We start from the raw sequence: 24,848 nt of genomic DNA on the forward strand, positions 1-24,848 counted from the left end.
TATTACCGAGCACCTGGTATATGCTGGCGAGATCGTCTCTGTCAAGTCTTGTCTTCCGTGTCTTCATTTGCTCTCTTCCTGTCTCTGCTTCCCTAGCACTGGGATTATAGGTGTATGTTGCCAGGCCCAGCCTTTTTGTTGGTTTTGGTGATTGTGTTTGCATTCAAGGTACATATTGACTGAGCTGTCTCCCCATCCAATGTGATTCTTTTGAGACAGGGTATTTACTCTAGTAGGCTAAGCTTCCTGGAACTCAATACATAGTTTAAATTTATGGTGATCCACCTGCTTCAGACTCTGAGTGATGGGACTACATATGTGATCATACTTGACCTTCTGATACTTGAAAAATATTATTTTTTATTTTATTTCTTTGAGACAAAGTCTTGCTATGTAGTCCAAGCTGGCCTCAAACTCAGATCTGCCTGTTCAGATCTCCCACTCAGGTTAAAGACGTGCTCTACCACATCCTACAAAAGCTATTTTGATGAAATCTGCAGCACAGAAGTACATGTAGCATTGGAGATCAAACTCAAGGCCTTAGGCATTCAACTCTGAACTATATACAGCTTTATAAGATTGTAGCTTAGGTTTATGAGTTTGTTGTATGTGAAGGTCAGAGGACAACTTGAGTTGGTTTTTTTTTTTTTTTTTTTTTTTTTTTTTTTTTTTTTTGATTCTTGTACAGTGGATTGAACTTCTTTTAGTTTGTAGAAGCAACACTACTTGTTTCTAATTAGCAAACTTTGCTATTAAATTGTATTGAGTAAAAAGCTGACTTTTATAATTAGTGCAAGAAAAGAAATATCCTTGAAAGTAGAGTTAAGAATAAAATAATAGGAAGAAGTTACATAGATAGTTCAGTGGTTAAGAGCATTGGCTGCTCTTTCAGAGGAGTTGGGCTTAATTCTTTTATCGACTTACTAGCAGCTGACAATGGTCTGTAACTTCAGTTCCAGACAGTCCAACCCTCTCCTGACTTCTGGGTATCAGACATACTTGCAGGCAAAAATGAGTAAAGTGAAAGAAAATGAGTAAAGTGAAAACATCTGGTCTTGGCTGTCTTTCCAGTCCCCTCTCTTGTCTTGGCACCAGTTATATTGGGATACATTTGTATAAGCTGCACAGTTTAACCCCCCCCCCCAGTGATTGTACAAGTGATTGGCCTATGTATGTTCAGAGATAAACATCGTTACAGGCAATTTTGGAACATTCTCATCACCCCTCAAAAGAAACTCTACACTTAACTGTCTCTTTCGTCTACCACAAGGTGGCCCTGAATTTGTGATCCCCTGTATTAATATAATTACAAATATAGCTGAAGTGATCCTTTTACTTTGGAGCATTGGAATTAGTGTTCTAGCTCTTCATTTCTGGATTCTTTATTCTACATGTTTCGTACTTTTCTAATATTAACTTCAATTTGAATCCTTACGGAGCTAAACATGGCATATGCACTGGGGGGCAGAGATAGGAGAAATGATTGAGATTGAAATTCAAAGCCATATAATTTCTAGATATGCCAGGTTGGCATATACTAAAGAGTAAAATAGTTACAAAACAAAATATCAGCAAACCTTGAAGAACCAAAAATGTATCGGCTTATCCTTAAAGTAATAGATGCTTGTTGGATGTCCTCAAGAGCTGGGTTAGAGTAATGGTTTTCAAGCTTTTGGATCTGATTTTGAGCTGTTGATTGTTTTTGACCTGTAATCACTCCTACATAGGGATTCCACACTGATGACCATGTGTGTCACTTGTGTCGTAAATGTGACTGGTATTCAAAAGCCATTTCAGCTAGAAATCAAGGCCTTGGCATGAGCAGTGCTTTTTATTCATAGAATTCTTCTGTTTTGCTGGCTTTAGTGGTCACAGTTAGGAGGGATTAGGTTGTAGTGGGTTATCAAGTGCTTTGGAGGAAATCTATCAAGATTGTTGAGGCAGACAACTTTTAGATTAGAAAACAGTCTATGTGCAGTTCAAGTATTTTAGCTAATCACTAGTTCTGTAAGAATAGGTCAAGCTGTGGCTTTTGAGATGAGGTGAAATTAAGAAGGCATATTTTAAGAAAGGATAGTTTATCTGACTATAGAACCATCTGGGCTACTTTAAAATGCAGGGCTCTAGGACCTTTCCTACATTTACCACATTAGATTCTGGGAATAGGACTCTGTTCATCGCCCTAGAGATTGAAACCTGTCTAGGTGTTGTGATACATGCCTGTAGTCTTAGGATTTGGGAGGCTGAAGCAGAAGGATGGTGAGTTAAGGCCAGCCTGATCTACTAGACCCCATTTAACAAAACAAAAAAATTGAAAACTTTTATTTGGAATCTGTGGTGTGATTATTAGGGTGATTTCTACTCTTGATTTGGGATTCTTTTCCCAATGCTTCCCATCTGAACAGGCTTCGTTCGGTTTTCTTCTGAAGTCTTGAATAGGGCAGTGAGTGGATCAGCCAGCATACAAAACTCTATATTAGAGGCTTCTTAATGGTTTTTCCAGAGGTATAGTGAGAGTTTTGTGAAAAGTAGTCACGCATTGAAAAATTGAATGCTGTTTGTTTGTTTATCTGTTTAATTTAAAGCATAATCTCTCTGGCTCAGGCTAGCTTTTAACTGTTTATGTAGCCTAGCCTTGTGGTCATTTTGTTCCTGTTTTTTTAAATACTGGGATTATAGACCTGCCTTCTCATGTCTGAATTACTTTTAATTATAACCTGTTATGAGATTGTGTTTATTAGGACTGAAAACTTCACATGGTGAGTTATAATATATTCTAGTCTTCATTTTGTAGCAGTTCCCCTGCCTCAGCTTCTCATGTACTGGGATTAAAGATGCTGTTGAGCATGGTGGCATCTATCTTCAATCCTAGCACTTCCAGATGCAGAGGCAGAAGTGGGTGGATCTCTACATTGTGTGTGTGTGTGTGTGTGTGTTTGGTAGGGGTGGGGAGAAAGATGTGTTAGCACATCTGGCTCAAGACTCTTAACATTTTTTGAAATAGCAATGTGTATGTGTGTGTTTGTGCACCTGAGTTTTGTTTGGGGGTTAGTGCCCTACATGTGTATAATATATGCTTGGTTCCTATGGTTAGAAGTTAGAAGAAAGCATCAGATCCTCTGGAACTGGTTTAGAATTGAACCTGGGTCCTCTTCAAGGTCCTTTAGCACTTCAAGAGTTACTCTTAAATAGTGCCCTTCCTTCATTTTTTAAAAAAATATTTATTTTATTCCTGTGGGTAGAATACTCACATGAAATGTATATCCTTTGTTCAGTTATTTGCTTAGATTCTAGTAGATGAACATGTTTGTTGTGTACCCACAAATATGGTAAATGATAGACGACAGCTTTAAATCCTTTCCAGATAGGGTTTTACTCTATAACTCAGGCTGTCTTTGAACTTGCTATGGAGCCCAGGCAGGCCTCAACTCACCATCCTCCTGACCTAGCCTTCCAAATGTTGGAGGTGCTTACATGCCTGGCTTTAAAATTTTTTATTTAAAAGAATTTAGGGACGGGATCACACTTTTAATCTTAGCACTTGAGAGGCAGAGAGAGTTGAGTCTCTGAGTTAGAGGCCAGGCTAGTCTACAAAGTGAGTTCTAGGACAGACAGGACTGTTATACAGAGAAACCCTGTCTCAAAAGCCAAAATCAAACAATTATCAATGAAACCCAAAATTTCAGAATCTTTAATATTTAGAATAGAATATGAGGACAATTTAGGGTTTTTTCCTCTCCTAATCAAACATCTCTGAAAGTCTTAGTAGCAGCCAGACACCAAAAAAATGAGAAAACTCTTAAAATAAGTGATTAAAAAGTTTTTACTATCTGAATTGGTCTCCTCCCCACCCCCCGCCCCCCCCCCAGCCCCAATGGGTTCTTTTCCTCTTCTTGCATTAGAGTAAAAATAGATCTGGTTTCCTGGGTTATCACAGCTTGTAACAAAAAGCTTTTTTATAAAGTTGGCCAGTTAATAGGGTGAGGTCATTCTTTTCTAAGTAGTGTTCAGTGTTCTGTTTGATGAGACAAAGCTATGTCTGAGGCCGAGTACACAATAGTCCTGGCTTTGTGGTTATGTTTAGGGCAATAGGGTGAGTTTTCTGTGTGATAGAATACTACTGATATGTAGAAGAAGGTGAAAGGTGCTTGGCTTAGCTTCTGCACTCTGGTCTGGCCACGTGTAGAAAGATTAGTATGATAAAGAGGCTCAACTGAAGTTAGAACCTGGGCATAGGCTTCAGTGAGTTCTGAGTGGCTTTTTATATTTAGGTTTGTGTACTGCCTATTAAATACTACTGAGGACAGTCTGAACCTATTGAGAAATACTGAATGCCTGGACAGTCCTTTGAGAAGTCCACATCCTGGATCTTGTATGTGCCTTATTTTCTTGCTGAATCTTTGTATGTAGTACTCAGAAGCAGTATTATAATCTATCACCTAATAAAAGCCAACTTGGTCTTTTTTCTTTTTCTTTTTTAAAGCTGGATACCAAAAAATTGTATACTGTAAACAGTAAATTAAATCTCAGATATCCGTTGTTATTTTCATTTTAAAGTTAAGTTTTGCCAGGCAATGGTAGTTCTCATCTTTAATCCCAGCATTCAGGAGGCAGAGGCAGGTGGATCTCTGAGTTTGAGGTCAGTCTGGTCTACAGAATGATTTTCAGACAGACAGACAGAACTATAAGGAGAGACACCCCCCCCTGCAACTCCCCAACAAACAAACCCCCCAAACTCCAAACCTAGGTTGTCAAGGTGTTAAGGAGTGCTGATACTGCAGAATAGTACTTCAGTTGGATTTGTCTTACCATTTTTCATTAGAATGGGGTTATGGTCTACAAGAGGAATCACTGTTTGTATCAAGGTCTGTAGTATCATGTATTAAATAACATGGCTTAATACTGCTGGTGCTAATCTTGAGCTTCTGGCTTAGGTGATGTTTATTGGGTTTCTTTCTCCCTTTCCTGTTGTACTGTAAAGGAGGAGGTTGCTGCTACTCATGAGTACTGATTGGGACTCAGGAATATTGGTTTTAAACTGGCCTATGATCCAACACTACTTTTTATTTTGTTGCTCCCAGTCAGCTTTGGTCATTATAAAGTTCACTATGTCCCTTTGACATACCGCATCAGGTTTTCTTTTATAGTATTTTCTGCCTCAGTACTAAATTAGTCTTCCTTTCTAAGAGTACAGGGTCCTTTTTGTCAGAGAATAATATTAGGGACCAAGACTTGTGTGCTTCTGTGTTCATTACTTGTTGGGGTAGAATGCTTAAAGGTTATTGCTAAATTTTGCTTTTGTTTGTTTTGTCATGTTTTAGGGAAAAATTAGGTTTCTTTGCACTTTTTTCCTTCTGTTCCCCTTGTACTTACTTTTGCTTGCCTGCTTTTAATGCTGTTAACTGAGTCATTGTGACAATATCTGGGATTAATCAATTAAGATAAGTATATATTTATTTTGAATCACAATTTCAGATGTTTCATTCCAAGGTCACTTGACTTTTTTTTTTTTTTTTTGAATGCACAGCGTATTATGCTAGAGATATCTGGTAGAGAAGGTGGCAAGCAGGCAGGCAGATGGGGCCTTGCTGGATCCCAATATCCCCTACATAGACATTCTCTTGAATCTATAAGCCGGGGACAAAGCCTTTAGTTTATGGGCTGTTGGGAGGCATTTAAGATCAAAACTCTAGCTTTATTAATACTAGTACTGATCTTAAAATACTTTTGCCATTACATTACAAAAAGCTATGGCATATAATGTTAAAACCTTTCAGATGGGCTGGAGAGATGGCTTAGTGGTTAAGAGCACTTGTGTTTATACAGTAATGGCTACAATTTTGGTGAGCAATTTGGATAAATAACCACCAAATCTTTGTGAACTGAAACTGTAGCTTCTTTATAAATAATTCGTAAGTATTTAGAAGTGTATATATGAAGGGGTTAATCTTTAGACTTATATAGTCTGGACTTTTTAAGCGTAATGATAAAAGTAATTTAGGAGCATTTAGGTCAACATTTTTTTTCTTTTAAAGTCATGTGTACAGTAGTAGGTGTTGTGCTTAGCCTGCAATCCAGGCACTGAGGAGACTGAGACCGGAAGATCACCAGGAATTCTTGGCAGTCTGCAGTACATAATTAATTTTAGGTTATCCTGGACCATAGAGTGAGTGGGATCTTGTCTCAAAAATTCCTACACACAGAATAAAAGATGTGTGTTCATACCTAGTATAAATTAATACTGGTTTTCAGCACTTCTTGGTATTGCTTTTTTTATATCATATAGCTGTGATAAAAGCTTATATAAAAATTAGGTTCAACAAAAGACAACCAAGAATATAAAGTATAATAGTTTTAACAATATGTTGTAATAAAATTGCTATTAGTGCCTTATTAAGTAAAATTAATTTAAACTCAAACATTGTGATACCATGAGATTGGAGGGCATTTGCTGAGTGACTGGCAGAGGGGAGTGGGAGCTTGGACAAAAGGATGAATTATGTCCCTGCAGAGTAGAGTGAGACATATTTATTGTGCCATTCAGAATAGTTTTCAGTTAAAATTCAAAAAGTACTTGTTTCTGGAATTCTCAATATTTTCAGACTGACGCACAGTGGGAAGTAAAACTGTGTATAAGAGAGAGACTGTTGTGTTGTTAGAAGCATGCCCCTGCTCCTGTGGAAAGAAGCACGTGATCAGAAGTTACAGCTTTGACTTTGTGAGCATGATAACTGTGCTACTGTCTGGTGAAATGACCACACTACCATCTTCCCATGTCATACTTCCATAGTCTAATATGTAAACAATACTCAAAAAGTAAGAAGGGCAATTGAGTAACATTTTATGTAATCTATTAGTCTTTTGTTACAAAGAGATTTTTCTTTTTAAAATCATTTCGGCTATATTTCAAGAATGATTTGTTTGTTTTGTTTTTGAGCTTTGTGTGTGATTGTGAGTGAGTAGCTTCCAAAGTGTACATGTGGAAATTACAGGACAACTTTCATGAGTTCTTTTTTTCTACTTGGTTGAGGAAGGGTCTCTTAGTTGTTTCTGATGTGCAGGGTACTCCAGGCTCTTCTCCACTTTTTTAACACTATCTCATCTCAACTATAGGAGTACCAGGACTACAGGTGTAAGACAGTATATCCAGCTTTGTGAGTCTCGGTATTAAACTTGGATTGTTAGGCTTGTCAATAAAGTAAGGGCCTTTACCTGCTATGGTCTGGAACTCTGAACCCAGAGCTGTCTGCTCCCACATCCCCAGTGCTGGGATTAAAGTCTTTACCATTTGATACGTGAGTGTTTTTTGTTTTTTTGTTTTTTAAACATTGGCTCCAGGGATTGAGTTTAAGTTGTCAGGCTTGTGCAGTGTGTGCTGCATGGTATGGCTAAGGGGAATTTTTTTAAAATGCAGATACAAGAGAAAGAATAGTCCAGAGCAGAGAGACTTGAACATGGTTGTCAGACTGGATGTGTCTATCTTCAAGAGAGAGTAGAATAGCCAGGGAATAGAGACAATGTAATTATTGGAGGAGGGGGTTAAGAGAGAGAATAGCAGGGCTATAAGGAGAATGAGTAGCTGGAGGGAGTCTAGTTAAAGGGAGGAGAGAAGGGTTAGGATGCTAGCAGTGATTTTGAAATGTGTAACAGGTGCTTGAGGAAACCTGAAGGCCAACAAGGGCTTTGATACACACTAATAGAAACCACAGGTTGCTACTTGTCCTTTCAACCAGAAGTAAGGGAAATAACTCCTCTCCAGGTTGTGGCTGCAATTTATAATTCAAGGGAAGTCAGAAATACTATTTTGAATACTAGAAGAAATTTTTTATGTTTATGTACATATATGTACAGATATATTTGTGTGCATGTGTGTATATATATGTATGCATATATGTATATGAATGTGTGTGTGTCCAGGTTGGCCTTGAACTTCTGATGCTCTTGTCTTCTAGACAGCTAGGATTAAGGTACATGACAACTTGCCCCACTCTCTTATTTTCATTAGTGGCTTCCTTTGTGACTTAATATTGTCTTTTATTTCCTTATATTTTGCTTACTTTAGAATGAATTAAGATTCATTTATTGCACAAAATTTCCTAATGCATGTATAAGAAGCACAGTGGAATACTGAGTCTCCTTAGAGCCACTGATTGTCCATGCCCATTCAGTCTATCTGCCCACGAGCTAAAGGGAGGACAGACCTTACTCTGTTTTTAAAGGTCAGCACTCAGACTTTCAGACCAATAGAGAAACACATTCCAATGAGAAGGCAAAGTTCTGCCCACTTACAATTAAAGTTGGAAAGTCAGCAAAAGTCTTTTAGTTAATTTCAGCTACTGCTTTAGGATCAACTTCGTTTTCATTCTTCTTTCTCTCCTCTACTGTATACCAGTACAAAATTCTTCTCCATAAGTATTCTTTCTCATGGAGCCACCATGGGTTGGTAAATTGAAGATTTTCTAAGCTTAAGTATAAAATATATTCTTTATTTTTAAAAATTAGTTTAGCACAAAGTAATGCTATAGTTCAGTGCTGTTGTGTGTAGTCTTCCTTCCTAATAAGCTAGGTTCTTTATCCAACCCCTGTCCTCAAACCCCCACCCCATTTTTGGAGACAGGATCTTGTTATGGAGTCTAGCCTGCTCTCAGCTCATGTCTTAGCTTCCCGAATGCTGGAATCACCAACATTACCATGCCCAGCTGCTCCCCTGCTTTAATTGCTTTTCTTTCATTTATTGTCTGTCTTAGATGCCGAGTGTCCTTGGCTTTTTTAATTGTCAACAGGTTCATTTTGGATCGATCAGCATCAAATTATTTCATTTAATTTTTTCTTTCTTTATATTTATTTATTCATTCGTTTATTATTATTATTATTATTATTATTATTATGCTTAATCATTTGTTTATGAGACAGGGTTTTTCTGTGTAGAGCTCATGGCTGTCCTGGAACTCATTCGGTAGATTGGGCTGGCCTCTGAACTCAGAGATTCACTTGCTTCTGTTTCCTGAGTTTGGAGGTTAAACATGTGCCATCACCACCTAATTATTTAATTTCTTTTATGGTATTGTTTCTTGGGCGCTGTGCTTCCTAGTATACTACATTAGTTTGTCAGGGCTGCGTGCATGTGCGAATGAATGTGTGTTTTGCCTGGGTGTGTGTGTGTGTGTGTGTGTTTCGAATAACAACAAAATCATTTTCAGATTGCTTGTTACTTGGTAGGTATTGGTTTACTGAAGTTTTTTGTTTTCCTTAAATATTTTTATTGCAAGCCTTTAATCTCAGGATTCAGGAGTTAGAAACAGGTGGACCTCTGAGTTTGAAGCTCTAGCCTGGTCTACATAGTTGAGTTCTAAGCCAACCAAGGCTACAAAGAGAAGCCCTGCCTCTAAAAGCTGCCTCATCCTTAAGGGGGTGGGAGGAATCTTTCTTATGTATATTCTCAATATTACGAAGATACTTTTCCATCTCATCTCATAGAAACTTTATCTTTAGGCCTGCCATTCATCAGGAATTTACTTTGTTTTTGATGCTGCTGAAACTCAAATTTCCCAGTTGACTCATTGGCATTTATTGAAAAGATATTTCTTTTTTTGCTGCTCTGCAATGTCTCATTTTAAATATATATATGTGTTGCCAAAGGCTGATGATGTCTTAGAAGCTTGATCTTCAGTGGAAGATGGTGAGACCTTTAAGAGGGAGAGACAGCCTGTGCGATTGTTACTGGTCTTAGTCTGCCTCTTGCTTCCTATCTCAATGTGGTCGTTCTTGTTTCTCCTATAATAAATACCATCTTCAATGATGTTCCACAGCCAAAGGTGCCTTTCCTAGAGCCTGGCACCACCCGTGTTATATCAGACTTCTTATTTCTAAGATTATAAAGCTGAACTTTATAAAAGTACCCAGCTCAGGGTTGGAGATGTCCTTCATGGTAGGATTTCACAAATGAAGTACTGGGTTAGATTCCTAGCAGCAAACTGGGTGTGGTGACACACAGCCATAGTCCTGGCCTACCTTAGCTACATAAAATTCAAGACTAGCCTATTATATGTGACCCTGTGTCATAAAATTGTTAGTATTGCTTATATTGTTTTTATGTGCACGTGTGTGTGTGGGTATATATACTTGTGTGGAGCTTAGAGAAGATCAAGAGTTTTTTTCTATCTATTGCCAGTTATAGACTCACTGTACAGACTACTCTAGTCTCAAAGTTGGAGATTCTATTGGCTTTGCCTCCCCAGAGCTGGGATTAAAGGCATGGGTTTTGGGAGCAAAGGCAAATGGTCTCTTAACCTCCTCATGTGCTTTGGTACTCAGGCATCCTCACATACAAATAAACGTAATAGTAAAATAAAAATAAAAAATAGGTACGGTGATAGTGAAGGAAAGAAGGTGTAAGTTGACATGCTTCAAAAGGTATACATAGTGATGCTGGTGTGTTCATTAGACATGGCAGACACTGTTGACCACATGATTTATTTTGTCTTTTGACTGTGTTTCTGGTATTCTTGATTATCTTAGCTTCCTTAGCACCAACCTCTTAGTTTTGCCTTTTTTTTTTTTAAAGTTGTTTTAGTGTATATGAGTACACTGTAGCTGTCTTCAGACACACCAGAAGAGGGCGTTGGATCTCATAGATGGTTGTGAGCCACCATGTGGTTGCTGGGAATTGAACTCAGGACCTCTGGAAGAGCAGTCAGTGCTCTTAACCACTGAGCCATCTCTCCAGCCCTTGCCTTTTTTTCTTAAAAGACAGGTTTCTCTGTGTAGAAACTCACTTTGTAGACCAAGCTGGCTTTGAACTCACAGAGATCCACCAGTCTCTGTCTATGGGTGTTGGGAATAAAGACATGTGCCACAAACTAAACTTTAGTGTTCTTTAAAAGAGTTTTCAGATGTTTTATTTATTTATTTAAGATTTTTTAAAAACAGATTTGTTTATTTTATGTATGTGAGTACATTGTTATGTTATGTATGGAGTACATATATATGTGCTCTATCTTCATGCAACCAGAGGAACGAATCATTACAAATAGATAGTTGTGAGCCACCATATTGAATTCAAGACCTCAATAAGAGTAGCCAGTGCTTTTGACCACTTAGCCATTTCTCAGTCCTTATTTATTTTCAAAAGCTCATTTTTAAAAGATTTATTTTGTGAGTGTATATATGTGCCAATTGCTTGCCATGCTCTCAGCGGTCTGAAAAGAGAGTGTTGGATCCTCTGGAACTGAAATTGAGGATGGTTATGAGCTGCTATGTTGGGGCTGGGAATTGAACCCAGATTCTCTGCAAGAACAAATGTTTTTAGTGTCTCTTCAGTCCTCATCTGTAGATATTTTTAATTAGAAAGAACTTTTGGCTAGGATAAGTATAGGTAACTGAATGTTATTTATTAACCTTTTTAGTTAGAGGAAGAAAGGAAGGACAAGCATAATAAATAGAAAAGTTGTTTTAATAGTATGCTTTTTTTTTTAAACCTTGGGTGATAATTGTCCAGAATTTTAAGATTGATTTTATTATAACTGAGATAAAATTAAATATTGCCTTTAAAGGATGATTACAGCAGAAATGTAGTTGCTGTGTCATTCTCGTCTCCTGTTCCGGCCACACAGCCAGCCTTCAGCAGCCTTGCTCTGTGTATCACATGGCTGACAATGGGAGGTGTCTAGTGTAGATTATTCTTGCTGGAGAAAAAGATTTAAATTTATATGTGTCAGAAATATGGCAGGCTGGTGCTTGTTTCTAGATCCAAATTACATTCACTCATAATTGAATCCAAGTTGCCTGCCTAATTCTTGTAAGTAAGCAAGTTTAATTGTGAACTTGGTGTTGCAAGGGTATTTAATGTGTCTTACTGTGGTGTGTTCATGTTTGCAATCTTTTTATATTTAAGGGAAAGGCTGTCTAAAATAGTGGGAAAAGGAGTTACTTGTTTTAGAAACTAGCTGGAAGTAAAACATCTTTTACCCTCTACCAGTAAGTTGTTTCATGTGGGAGTTTAGCTGGGTGACAGGCAGCCTCAGCTATTCCAGTAATCATGGGTTCTCTTTGTTGATAATCCAGTAATGAACAGAACAATGGCTGTGAGTAGAATTCTGCCAACCCTGGAAATTTCATCAATTCATAATAGTACAGCTGTTGTCCTTGCGTTGTATAGGGGGGAGGTACCTGGGGATGGAAGGTTAATATTCTTCAAAGGGCTATTGCTTAAGATAGGATCTGCTAAGTTGTCTATTGCCATTTGTAAGTCTCTGCCAACAAAGTAGGAGAAATTCAGATATGCCTAAGCAACCCTAAAGTCAGTAAAAAAAAGGTGGTAGCTGATCTCTCTAGAAAGTCTTGTTTAAAGATTGGTTTTTCTTAGAATGAAATACCATATTTATGGAAGTCAAGTTTTTTTTTTGTTGTTGTTAAATAAAAAAAAACAGTCAAAATAGAAATAAGATTCAGCTTGATATGTAATAAGTCTCCGAAATAAGTTGAAAACAGATCTGGGAAGTAAAGTTATAGTTTATTTAATAAAAAAGATTTGATTTTTGAATGTGAATGCATAATGTTGCCGGCTATATTCAGCCTGATTACAAGTGATCTCTTGGACTGTCTGGAATGCTGGGTTCTTTCCAAGCCTGAGGAACAAAAATCCATTTTGGTAACAGTATCCTCCATAATGACACTAGCAGCTTAGTGTTAGCTTCAGAATCCTGTGTCATTTAAACCAGCCATGAAAGGTGGAGTGGGGTTGGAGAGAGGAGTGGAAGAGGAAAATAATTGACCACCAGTTATCCACATTTCTGTTGTAGCACTGGAATCCCATGAAATCAAAACAATTTAACCGAATATCAAGAATAGATGGTTTTCACTATAATTACTAACCACATAGCACACCCAGAGTAATGTGTACATATGGTCCTGGGTACTCAGGCACCAAGTTCAAGAGTTCTAAACCACTCTTACTCTCTTGCCTTCTTGCTCCTGCTCTGTCCTCTTGCCTCTTCCCCCCTCTTTTCCCATTCCGCTCTCCTCTCTCCACATGCTCATGGCTGGCCTCTACCCCCTTGTTCTCTCTCTCTGCCCTTCTCTGTCTCTGCTACTCTCTTAACTGCCCCTCCCCCATTCACTAAATAAACTCTTCTATACTTAAAAAGAAGTTCTAGACCAATCTTAAGTATCATAGTGAGACTGTCAAAATTTTTTAATTAAATTTATTATTTGAAATGCATTTATCTTTGGGAAACAGTGATATGAGTGTTAATTAAAAATAGTACAAGGCAATAAAAAAGACACTTTTCTTTTAAAAGTGACAATAAACAATTTTTGAAAGCTATCAGACTTGTCAGCATGTTGAAACAATATCTGCTGTGTGCTGTCTGCTAAATTATTTTTCTTCCCTTTCACTAAAACCCAAAACACTTAATGAATCCTATTTTGGGGATGAGAAAGAAAGTGATTTGATAAGATCTTAATTTAGACTGCATGTGAACAGTGGTCCTTCCAGGAATGTGTGTTTCACTTAAAACAGGAGTCTAGAGTAGGCAACAGTATCATAGGCTAGTGTCTAGGATTCAGAGAGAAATGAAGACACTGTAGTTGTTAAGGAAGAATACTTCTGGTTGATTGATGCTAGGCTTCTGCTTTTCCTTCTCTTTTCTTCCACAAGCAAACACAGTAACTATCTTGTCCAGAGGTAGCTGCTGGCCATTTGTAAGCTAGGGTGGCAGTTTCACATCACACAAATGAGTGCAGTTTTTAGAGGATTTTCTATGTTTGAAGAATTGTTTCAAATCAAGCAAAGTAACATACTTGTAATCTCTGTAATCTCCACACTTAGGGAACAGAGGCAGGTGGATCTTTTGTTAGTTCAAGGCCAGCCTGGTCTACAGGCCAGTAGAGCTATGCACTTGAGATCCTGTCTCAAAACAACTACTGTTTATCATAACTAGATATAAATATTTTTAATCTATATAGACCTTGCCCTCCCCCGCAATACTGACACAAAGTCAGTAATCTCAGACTTTGTGTGTTATCTAAAGTAAACCACCACAGGTATTTATGATGTCATCCTGTGTTATTTTTTATTTATGAGCACACGCACACAGCTATTAATAGTAAACAGTACACAGAGTAAAAGGACCATGATTCTCCTTTATGCTTCGTCATCATGTCACAGAGTTTTCTGTTGCCTTACTTTATCTATTTTTATTAAGACATTGGTAACCAGATAATTTCATTCCAGACATGGCCAAAAGAAAAGATCAGATGTCCAAATTGTTGTGCTGGAGAACATGTGTTCTTCCTGCCTCCTTAGACCATATGGGGCTTGTTTTCTGACAGTGAGGTATCAAGTCTCTGTTGATGTTGTTAGCTGGAGCAGGGTGGAGTTTCTTAAGCTCCGGTCAGATTGGTTCAAGGAGTGCACTGAGTTTATTTTTTAGTTCCTTCCTTTCCCCATCAAAGCTTATAATAAGCCACATAACTGAGAATATCTTTTACATTTTATAAAGCTTTTGATTTGGAGAATCATTTTTAATTTTTAAAATTTTATTTTGCCAACTATGGTGATACATGCATACCTGGACTTGGCAATGGCAAGAAGTACTCTTTGCTTGTGTTAGAGTTTGAGGTTAGCCTGGTCTCATGAAAGCCAGGGCTATGCAGAGTAACCCTGTCTCAGGGAAGGAAATAACCATCCAACCAACCATCCATCCATCCATCTCAGGGGGAGAAAAAACCAACAAACAAACCAAAAACCAAAAAAACTAATGAAAACCCAAACCACAATGATAGAAAACAAACAAAAAATAAAATTTATTCCTTTCCCTTTCTTTCCTTTAATCCTTCCTATGTATCCCCTCTATAGTCCCCTTCCATGTTTCCCTAATACTTCCTTTCAATTTGGTCTCTTTTTTTCCTTCTTACTATTGTTTATAATATATATACACATAAATATATAAATTTAACCTGCTGAGTCTGTTTAGTGATGCCCATGTGTATGTGATTTCAGGGCTATTCATTTTGTATTGAATAACCATTAAGGGGACTCAGCCATGGATTTTTTTCTTCTTTTTTAATATCCTAAAGTAATTTTATTTTTGTATTGGATATTTTCTTTACTTTTTAAATGTTAACCCCTTTCCCGGTTTTCCCTCTGGAATCCCCCCTCCCCCCCCCTTCTATGAGAGTGTTTCCTCATTCACCCATTCCCTCCCATCTACCCGCCCTGGCATTCCCCTACACTGGGGTACTGAGCCTTCACAGGGCCAAGGACCTCTCTTTTTTGATGCCTAGAAGATCTTGGTAGTTTCTGTTTATTTTAAAAATTGAAGGCCTAATGAATTTGATTAAGGTTACATACAGGAGCTTGCATGAGAGGTTAATTTTTCAGGAGCATGGGCAATATACCAGGAGCTTCCTTCCTACAATGTATTAACTGTGTATAAATCTTATAGAAGTAGTGTGGCCTCATGAGAGTTATCAGGTTTAATTTTATGCAGGACTTCTGCAGGAAACCACAGCAGATGAGAAGGAAGGAGGGAGAGAGGGAGGAAGAGAGGAAGAGGGAGGGAGAATAACAGCTATGTGGTGCCTGAAAGCACATTTCACAAGACTTTACCCTCTTCTACAGCTCTTCTTTTTCTATCCCCTCTTCCTTGATGTTCCCTGAGCTTTGTGGACTTGATGTAGATGCTCAGCATCTTGGCTGAGCATTCAGCACTCATTTATTCCCAGCAGCTTGACCAGTATGAGTCTCTGCAGTAATAGCTACTACCCATTGACTAAATATGTAGAGAATATATTTAAGCAATTTGACAGGTGCAGCATGCTTATTTATTAAAACAACAGCATTAGCTTCCCCGCTAGAGCCTATGAGCTCATCTGCCTTAGGCCAGGTTTACAGAACCATGTATGAACTTTCTCCTGTGGAATGGGCCACAAGTCATATAATAGTTATGCCTCTGTTGCATTGCCTGGTAGGTGGATAGTGTGGCATACAGGGAGTCTATAGCTGAATAAGACTGTGGGCTAACTATTCTTCCCCATCAGCCACCATAGTACCTTTTGTGGATTGAGAAATCTAGCCTGCAGGGAAGAAACTTCCAACTTGATCGCCCCCATCCCCACCCTGTGCTCTTGTCACCAATGTGTGGTGTCTTCAGTAGTAGTGTTTTACCAGTTTGTACTGATGGGCACTCAACTTTTGTGGCAGTAGCCTGTGTTGTTTTAGAAGCTACAGGGTCTTCTTAGCCCATATCTCCGAAAGAAGGCCCACCCTGGCACTAGAATCTTCATTCAATAATATAATACTTTTGGGAATGGTTTTATCTACCTACAGGATACTTCCACTCAAAACATTTATTTATTATCAAATCATTTTATTTTAAAATTTTGATTAGTATGTATGTAATATATGTGTGCGACCATATGTGTGCTTGGCCTTTAGAGATCAAAGGACAGCTTCATGAAAAGTTGGTTTTCTCCACCCTCACATAGAAATCTGGAGCTCAAACTCAGGTTGTCAGGCTATGTGGCAAGTGCATTATTTCTTGAGCCATCTTGGTGGCTGAAAGTTTATTTTTCATACTGGCATAGCAGTGCTGAGTGTGGTCATTGCTTATTCAGCTATCTACAAGTGAATGATCAGGCAGTACTCAGTCTGTGCTTGGGCTTTATTTTCTATATTAATAAAAAGAAGCTTAGTTTGATTACATTTTTGTAATCCGAGTATTGTGAGGACTGAGGCAGAAGATTCATTGTGAGTTTGGCTAGCTTGGGCTACATATATATAAGGTTTTATACTTAGTTTTATGATAAGATGGTTTTTCTTGTCTGATAATAATATAGTTTTTTTTTAATAGAAATAATCTGCTCTTGTATATTTTTAAAAAACTATTCTGTGATCCTATGTGGAAATGAAAACATGGGGTAATAGAAAAGATATTACAAGAGTTTCAAAAGATTCAACTTAAGGCCTGGAGAGATGTCTCAGTAGTTAAGAGCACCAAGGATCCAAGTTAGGTTAGGTTCTCAGCACTCAGATTTGTAACTCTAGGGTATCTAACATCCTCCTGGCCACCACAGGCAGCAAACAATGCATGTGGTGAACATACCATGCATACAGGCAAAATACCTATACACATAACGTAAATAAATAGTTCTGTAAGATTTGATGTGAATGTTGCTGGCTATAACTGAATTAACTAATTAATTAGTTAAGTGGCAGTGGCTGGGGTTAGGAGCGGTTAATTTTGAGATAGGGTTTCTCTGTGTAATCTTGGAACTCAGATCCTCCTGCCTCCTTCTGCCTCCTGAGATTAAAGGCATGTGCTTGGGCTTTATTTTCTATATTAATAAAAAGAAGCTTAGTTTGATTACATTTTTGTAATCCGAGTATTGTGAGGACTGAAGCAGAAGATTCATTGTGAGTTTGGCTAGCTTGGGCTACATATAGCAAGATCCTATCTCAAATAAGTAAAAAGAACAAAATAGCCCTTAACCATTCTGCTGTGGAGAGAGATGAGAATTGTGTTAGCAGCAGTGACTCACCTTGAGTGATTAATTTTTTGCTTTTATTTCTCACCATCTAAAGTTTTATATTTTGGTTTTCTTGAAAACAACTGATGAGAGGCTCTAGAATTGTGTTTTTATTTGCAGTGTTCATGTGAGACTTCTCTTTGCCCCTAACAGGCAGTCGCAGTGGTACGGAATGGCGGACCTCAGTCTTGTGGATGCACTGACAGAACCACCTCCAGAAATTGAGGGAGAGATAAAGCGTGACTTCATGGCTGCACTGGAGGCAGAGCCATATGATGACATTGTGGGAGAAACTGTGGAGAAATCTGAGTTTATTCCTCTCCTGGATGGTGATGAGAAAACTGGGAACTCAGAGTCCAAAAAGAAACCATGTTTAGACACTAGCCAGGTTGAAGGTAAGTGTTTAAGCTGAAAGGGACGTTCAGAGTACAGACCGGAGTCATGACCTGTCACCACTGAGGTTCTGATGTGCACTAGTCACTTGAAGTTTCTATTGGAAATCAAGGATAGTCTTAGCATCCAGGAGACAGAGGCAGGTGGATCTCTGTGAGTCCAAGGGCCAGCCTGGTCTACAGAATAGGTTTTAGGTCAATTAGGGTTACACAGAGAAATCCTGACTTGAAAAAACCAAAAAAGGAAGGAAGAAATCAAGGAACACACATTGCACTTTAGTCAAATCAGTGTTGATGAAGTTGCTGATGACTTAATCTTAGTATCTTCTGTAATGTTCATCTACTATCTAATCTGCTTCAGAATTTTCTCTATTAGTTTCTGCTAATATTCTCTACTGTTTTCTCTATTATATTCCAGCTTATGTTGGAATCAGCTTGTTGGGGTGATCCCAGGCTTGGAGTAAAACATACTTAAAGCCTTTAAGAAAGGGCGGCTTTATTAATACTTGGCTGTGTGTTGTTTGTTTGTTTATTTACCTTTTTTTTTGTCTATGGATTTTTATATCTATATTTAAGAGCGATATTGATTTAGTTTTCTAGAAGTTTGTATGTGTATTTGGTTGGTGACTTGGTATCTTGAGAGAATTGCATGCTGTAACTTAAGCTGCCCTGGAAATCATTGTCTACCCCCTTTTATTAGCCTTGAACTTATGGGCATCTTCAGCTTCACTCCTTTATGGAGCAGCGTTTTAAGTGTGAGTCAGCATGCTGTATTCTTTTGTTTGGTTCTAGAATTGAAATCATGCAGACTTCAAAAATGAGTTCACCGATATTTAAATCTGAGGTAGAAATATTGAAAATTTGAGGAGAACTTGATCTCTGTGAAATGAAATGAAGCAAAATAAAACAAAGCACCACACAGTAGATGATCAGCCAGAGCATGGGCTGGGGAAGTGGTTCCTAATATCTGTCTTCTAGAATTTTAGGCAAAATTGATATTTCTTTTTTACTGTTTGATTAAATAATTCTGAGCTTCGTTTGTGGGTAGGGATTAGCTGAGCTTACAGTCTATGAAGCTCTGGGCTGGTGTTGACCCCCGTGTAACTAGTGTGGAAGCAGCACACCTGTAGGATCAGAGCTTTGGGATTTGAAGCTTGCTCTGTCAGGTTCCAAGACTGAGGGAGGAGGAGTATGACATAGTACTATCCAGGTTCTGTTTCTTTTTATTTGAGGTAGGCGGTGTGTTCACTGTGCATGTGGAGGCCAGGGACAGTGTTGGGTTTGTTTCTCAAACATCTTTGTGCATGCCATGTAGAAGTCAAGGACAATTTATGGAGGCTAATTTTTTCTTTTCACCTTGTGGATCCTGAAGGTTGAACTCAGGCCATTAAGTTTGCTGGCAAGAGTCTTTCCTCACTTAGCTGTCTCACTGCTAGTGTTATTTTTTATTTTAGTTTTTGAGACACTGTCCTTCACTGGCTTGAAACTGACCAAGTAGGCTAGACTGATAAGCTTTAGAAATTTGCCTATTTCTGCCTTCCTCCCCTGCCATTTTGCATTGTTCTGGGTGTTTCTGAGCTCCTTGCTTTCAAGTCAAGCACATTACCACCTGAGATGTCTTCCCAACCCTCAGCTCTCATCTGTCTCTTTAGTGTTGATATGGGAGAGACATACCACTATTGACTTTCTATAACCAAAGTGGGAAACCTGTTGTCTTTGTGTATTCTTTATGGGGATACCCCCTGTCCCCTGTAAGGTCTTATCATCATATTCACATAAGTATTTGTTCAAAGGGGAGAGTTGGATTTCTTAATGGAAAATAATTCATAATGGTCCTTTGACTGACTCATATGAAAATAAAGGAAATTCAATAGGAAGGAAGGAAAGAAGGAAGGAAATGGTAAGGCCTAACTATTGTGGAAGCTAATGGTAGCTGTGATGTTCCTCCCACTCCACTAACCGATTCTCCTCAGTTTTGTTTAGAAGCTTATTTCTTAATTTTCTGTTTTCTTATAGCTTCTTATAGGACTGATACATACATTTTTTGTGTATGTGTGTGTGCTCAGACTTGGTTAGATTCTTGCTTGTTTGATTGTAGGCTCAGGCCAATCAAGGGAAGTTTAAATCATTGTGTAATATCACATTGTGTCATAGATATAGAAGGAGCAACTGAATGAGGATGCATGTAATAGAATTCTTTGGACAATAGTTATTTTTGTTTCTTTTAATTCTTAAATGACCACCCTAATTGTCTTTAACTAAATAGTGGACAGTAAATCTTGGATTGTCATCCACACCTATGAGATCCTAGTTCGATAAAGAAATCAAGGTAAAGACTTTTCAAGGCTAACCTAGGCTACAAGAAACCTCATCTCAAAACATAAAATAAGATTAGTTGAAGAAATCAGGATAGGAAAGTTGCGTGTGTGTGTGTGTGTGTGTGTGTGTGTGTGTGTGTGTACAGTTTCTGTGATAAAGACGATGGCCCCAGTTTCTTCAGGAATCCTTTTCTGTTAAAGTGAGGCATGCATTTCATGAGTGGGTGCAGTGGCTTGCTTGTCATCTACTGCATTTGTCATTGTTTTGGGACATAAACTGCCCAGTGCATAGGAGTTCATTGTGAGCACTCTGCCTGGCCCTCACATGCCTTTCAAATGCTAGTAACAAAGATTCTGTGACTGTTTTATGCTAGTGAGTATCTTTTTTGTTGTAAAGTAGTTAGCAAGTTTGTGGGCAGCTTACTTAAGACTTTTTTCTGTGTCCCATTTGTAAGATAGATATTAAGACAGTTCTTTGAGGCTAAGATTTATCTAGAATAAAAAGTTAGATGGTAGGTAGTACATGCCTTTTATCCCAGTATTTGGAAGGCAGAGGCAGGTGTATCTTTGAGTTATAGGCCAATCTAGCCTAGTCTAGATAGCGAATTCCTGCTCTACATAAAAAATCTAGGACAGCACTCTTCAAGGATGAGCCTTTTTACCAGCATTTTGGGATCATGTGGGACTCTGCAAAGTACAGAGGATAGGCTTTGGGGCTTCCTAGGTTTGAGGATGTAAGTCAGTCTGGACAGTTCATGTGACTCGGCCTTAATAAGATAATGTAGTCTACCAAATTTGCCACAAGAGGGTGATGTTGGCAAGAGTCTGAAAGCGCAGAATTGCATACCCTTATGTTGAGCTTTTTTGCTCTGTCTTTCTGTTTGACCTAAAGCTTACTCATGGTTCTTTCCTTACAGTCCCTGCCTCTCATCTGCTTTTTACCCCTTTTCTTTTTGTTTCTTGTTTTGTCTTTTCGAGTCAGGTTTCTCTATTTAGCCCTGGCTGTCCTGAAATATAGCTTTTCTCTTTTTTCTCTCTACTTTGTATGGTTCTTCTCTTGTCTCCTAACAGTATCTTCTCTGACTCAGCACAGCTTCTTCTGGCTCAGTTGTCACCTTCTCAATTATTACCTTTTCATTCTTTTAGACTCTACTCTTCAGCCTCTTTGACTCTCTGGCCCAACTCCAATTCTCCTCTGATACTATTACCCCACTCTCAGACTCTGTTGGCTTTTTAAAAGTTTTTAACTTATTTTATGTATATGAGTACACTGTTGCTGTCTTCAGACACACCAGAAGCTGGCATCAGATCCCCATTACAGATGGTTGTGAGTCACCATGTGGTTGCTGGGAATTGAACTCAGGACCTCTGGAAAAGCAGTCATGCTCTTAACTGCTGAGTTATCTCTCCAGCCCCTCTGTTTGTTGCCTTTTTATATCCTCTTCTATGAAGGTCATAGTGTCAAGCAATACTAAAGGCTAAGCATTCCCAGAGAGTCAGCTGACTGGCCATTTGGTGTTCTTTAAAGGGCCAGGCACACAAAATGAATCATCATACTACATTTCCTCCAAATTGTTTTTGCTACTATATATTTCAGTCTTGAAGCTTCCCTGGGTGTTTCTTGTAGCCATGCTACTGTTGTGATTTTTACTTCTCCATTCTTTCCAATGTCTTTCCCAAGGTTTCCAGGTGTCTAATTTGATCTTTCTGTTGATATCACAGGAGCACATCTACAACTGAGAAAAAAAAAAAACTAATATAACTTGGGTACTTATTGAATCTTTTATACTCCTGTCTGTCTTCTAGCATCTTGCGTTCTGGAGTTCCATGTTGAAGTCTCTTAATCTCTGCCCTCAGTTCTGTGAACCTTTGACTTGTAGTTTTGACTTCAGCATGCAGGATATGGTATTTAGCAGTCTGTCTTAAATTCTGCACATAGGCCTATTATTGCTCTGCATTGTAGATGGCCTCTCTGTTGCAGGGGACCAAGGTCCTGCTCATAGACCTGTCAGTAGTTAGGTACCGAAGGTCTCTTGGTCAGGCTTTTTGGCTATCAGGTGAAGGCAGGGGCTGGTCAGGCTATCTTTTTCAGAAGATCTCCTGCTGGACTCCAAGCTTTATTTGTTTTGATAGTATCCACAGCTTTTTGTTTCTTGATTTCTTTTAAGGTACAATTAGATCTTTCTATATGATTGTCCTATATGATTATGTGATATACCTGTAATGTACTTTATAATTTGCAAAGAATTGCTTCATCTTACTGGAGACGTGGTGGGTATTGTCTTAATTTGCACAGAAATTCCTATAATAGTGATTACTTCCAGTAAATGTATAATTACAGAATCAGCTTTTTCAAAACTTTTAGCTATTGCACATTGAAACCCTGAATATTATTAGTGATGTGGTATGCAAACTTTTGTTTTCTAAATTCTGAAAAATGAAACACACCCATTGTGGGTGCCGAGGACCCTGGATGTGGCCTCATGGGCGGTAAGCAAAGCCTCCATGCTGCTCTAGTAGTACAAATGCCCATGTCCACTGGCACACTGCGTGCGCAACATAGAAGATTCTAGCAAACTAGTAGAACCCCAGAATGGGCCTGGAACAAGGCAGTAGATATTTCAACCCCCATGTCCCCTCCATCTTGATGGAAGTCGGCTTGGGTGCTGGCAGCGTGGTAGCACTTCATAGAGCCAGTGGGATGGCTGGCTATTCCAGAGCTTGTGTTAGTGCTCCATTGGTCCAAAGGCTGTATAAAACCCCTTTGCTGCTGTGCAATGCCGTCATCAGACGTTTCCTGGGTTTGAGACTCTGCCTCTCTCACTCCTTCCTGAATCCCAGTTTACACAACTCTTTGCCAGTTTTTTTTTTTTTTTTTTTTTTTTTTTTTTTTTTTTTTTGGTTGCCTTTTAGGATCACTTCCAGTAGGTAATTGAGTTTGATTATTGTTATAGGATATTTGATCACATTGACCCCAAGATTGTGAACTGGAAAAACCTTGTTATGGTATAGCTCAGCCCTAGTCTGTCTCCCTTCCTCCCTCCCTCCCCCCTCCCTCCCCACATCTTTAATCCAAGAGCTAAAAGGGGAGCAAGCAAGCAGTTGACAGGGAGTGAACAAAAGTAAACTGAGTTGGGCGGTATTTAAGGTAGCTGTAGAGGAGAAAGGGCTTTTTCCTTCTGGGATTTTTAAAGACAAAAAAAGGGGGATATAGGAATAATAGGACAAAAGGTAGATAATTTGCTCTCATAGATCTTTGTATGATGATAAAAAATTAAGGTTTTATTTGATTACAGTGGTATAGATATTTGTATATTGATATAATATATATCAATTGATATATATCAATATACAAATATATATAATATAATATATAAAATTAAGGTTATATTTTGGTTACAACATACTATATATCAACTTGTTTTAAGATATTGTACTTTTGTAATTCTTAAAAATGCAGTGTAAAGTTCTTGTATTTTTGAAAGATACCATTACAAATTGTCTAGGATATTTACGAAATGCAAGTTAATAGTCGATCAAACTTGTAGTTTTGTTAGGTATTAGTTTAGTTAATCACAGACGTTTTCTAAGTAAATCAGATAGTAAATAGCTAGAGACAAGCAACATTTGCCTATTTAGATATACTGAGATAGTTAGATGGCACCTAAAGATGTTTTATTAGTTTAAGACCCCCCCCCCTTTTTTTGGGACAATGAGACATGTCAACTCCTGGCAGCTAGCTCCCCCATACAACTTCAGAGAAGATGATAAGCATTGAAGAACATTCTTGTGGAGTTTAATTTAAATGTGGCAAGGTGCCACTGGGCAAGAAACTACTCTTGCTTCACATTGTTCTCTAACCTGTGGATAACCAGGACACAAAGTGAACTGCCAAATCTGCCAGGACAGGAAGTCCTTCATGATTCCTGCTTCACAGAAAAAAATCTGTCAGATATTCTTGGCCAGTAGGCCAAAGAAAGGGATGTTCCAAAGTTGTAGAAGAATTTTTGGGTGACTGTACAGGTGGTGAGCAGTATCTGCCGTTTCTGTAGTTTGGGAAGCTGCTTATACTCTGCACTTCTTGTTTATTCAGGGAATGTTTAGCCTCCTCATGTCTCTGATGGGGTTGAATACTAGATAGTTATAGTCTCATAGTTAAGCTTATGTTGTTTAGGATTTAAGAAAATATTTTAAAGTCTAAAAGATGCTTTATGTTGATAAATGCAAGTTATAATAGAAAATTATTTAGGTACAGAACTTTTGATTCACTAAGATAAGATATATAGTAGAGTACTTTTTCCAAGGTTGCCAAGTGCAAATGGACTGGACATTGTGAATGTAATTCTTACTAGGGAGTATATAGTTTATTGATGTTAGAGTCTTTTATTTAGACCAAAAGTGGGAAATGTTGCAAGATATTTGAACACATTATGAACTCCAAAATTGTAAATTGGAAAAACCTTGTGTGGTATGGCTTAGTACTAGTACTCACCTTTAACCCAAGAGCTTTCTGGTTTTTGTAAACAAGTATTTGTCTTGTGCCTCAGCCCTAGCATACACCTTTAATTTGAGAGCATAACAAAGTCAACTCTAGGTCAGGAGACAGAGC

General features: G+C 38.2%; 1 protein-coding gene across 10 annotated transcripts in view; it reads left to right on the forward strand.

The window, feature by feature from the left end:
* Window positions 1-24,848, forward strand: part of MAP4 (microtubule associated protein 4) — a 118,054-nt gene that overhangs the window by 18,829 nt on the left and 74,377 nt on the right. For all 10 annotated transcript variants that reach the window (XM_080934449.1, XM_080934452.1, XM_080934453.1 and 7 more), the window contains exon 2: window positions 17,683-17,924. In XM_080934449.1, coding sequence (XP_080790575.1) covers window positions 17,702-17,924 — 223 coding nt within the window. In that variant the 5' untranslated portion in view covers window positions 17,683-17,701. The remainder of the gene's footprint in view (window positions 1-17,682; window positions 17,925-24,848) is intronic.

The sequence above is a fragment of the Micromys minutus genome (assembly GCF_963924665.1).
Source record: "Micromys minutus genome assembly, chromosome: 21".
Classification (NCBI taxonomy): Eukaryota; Metazoa; Chordata; class Mammalia; order Rodentia; family Muridae; genus Micromys; species Micromys minutus.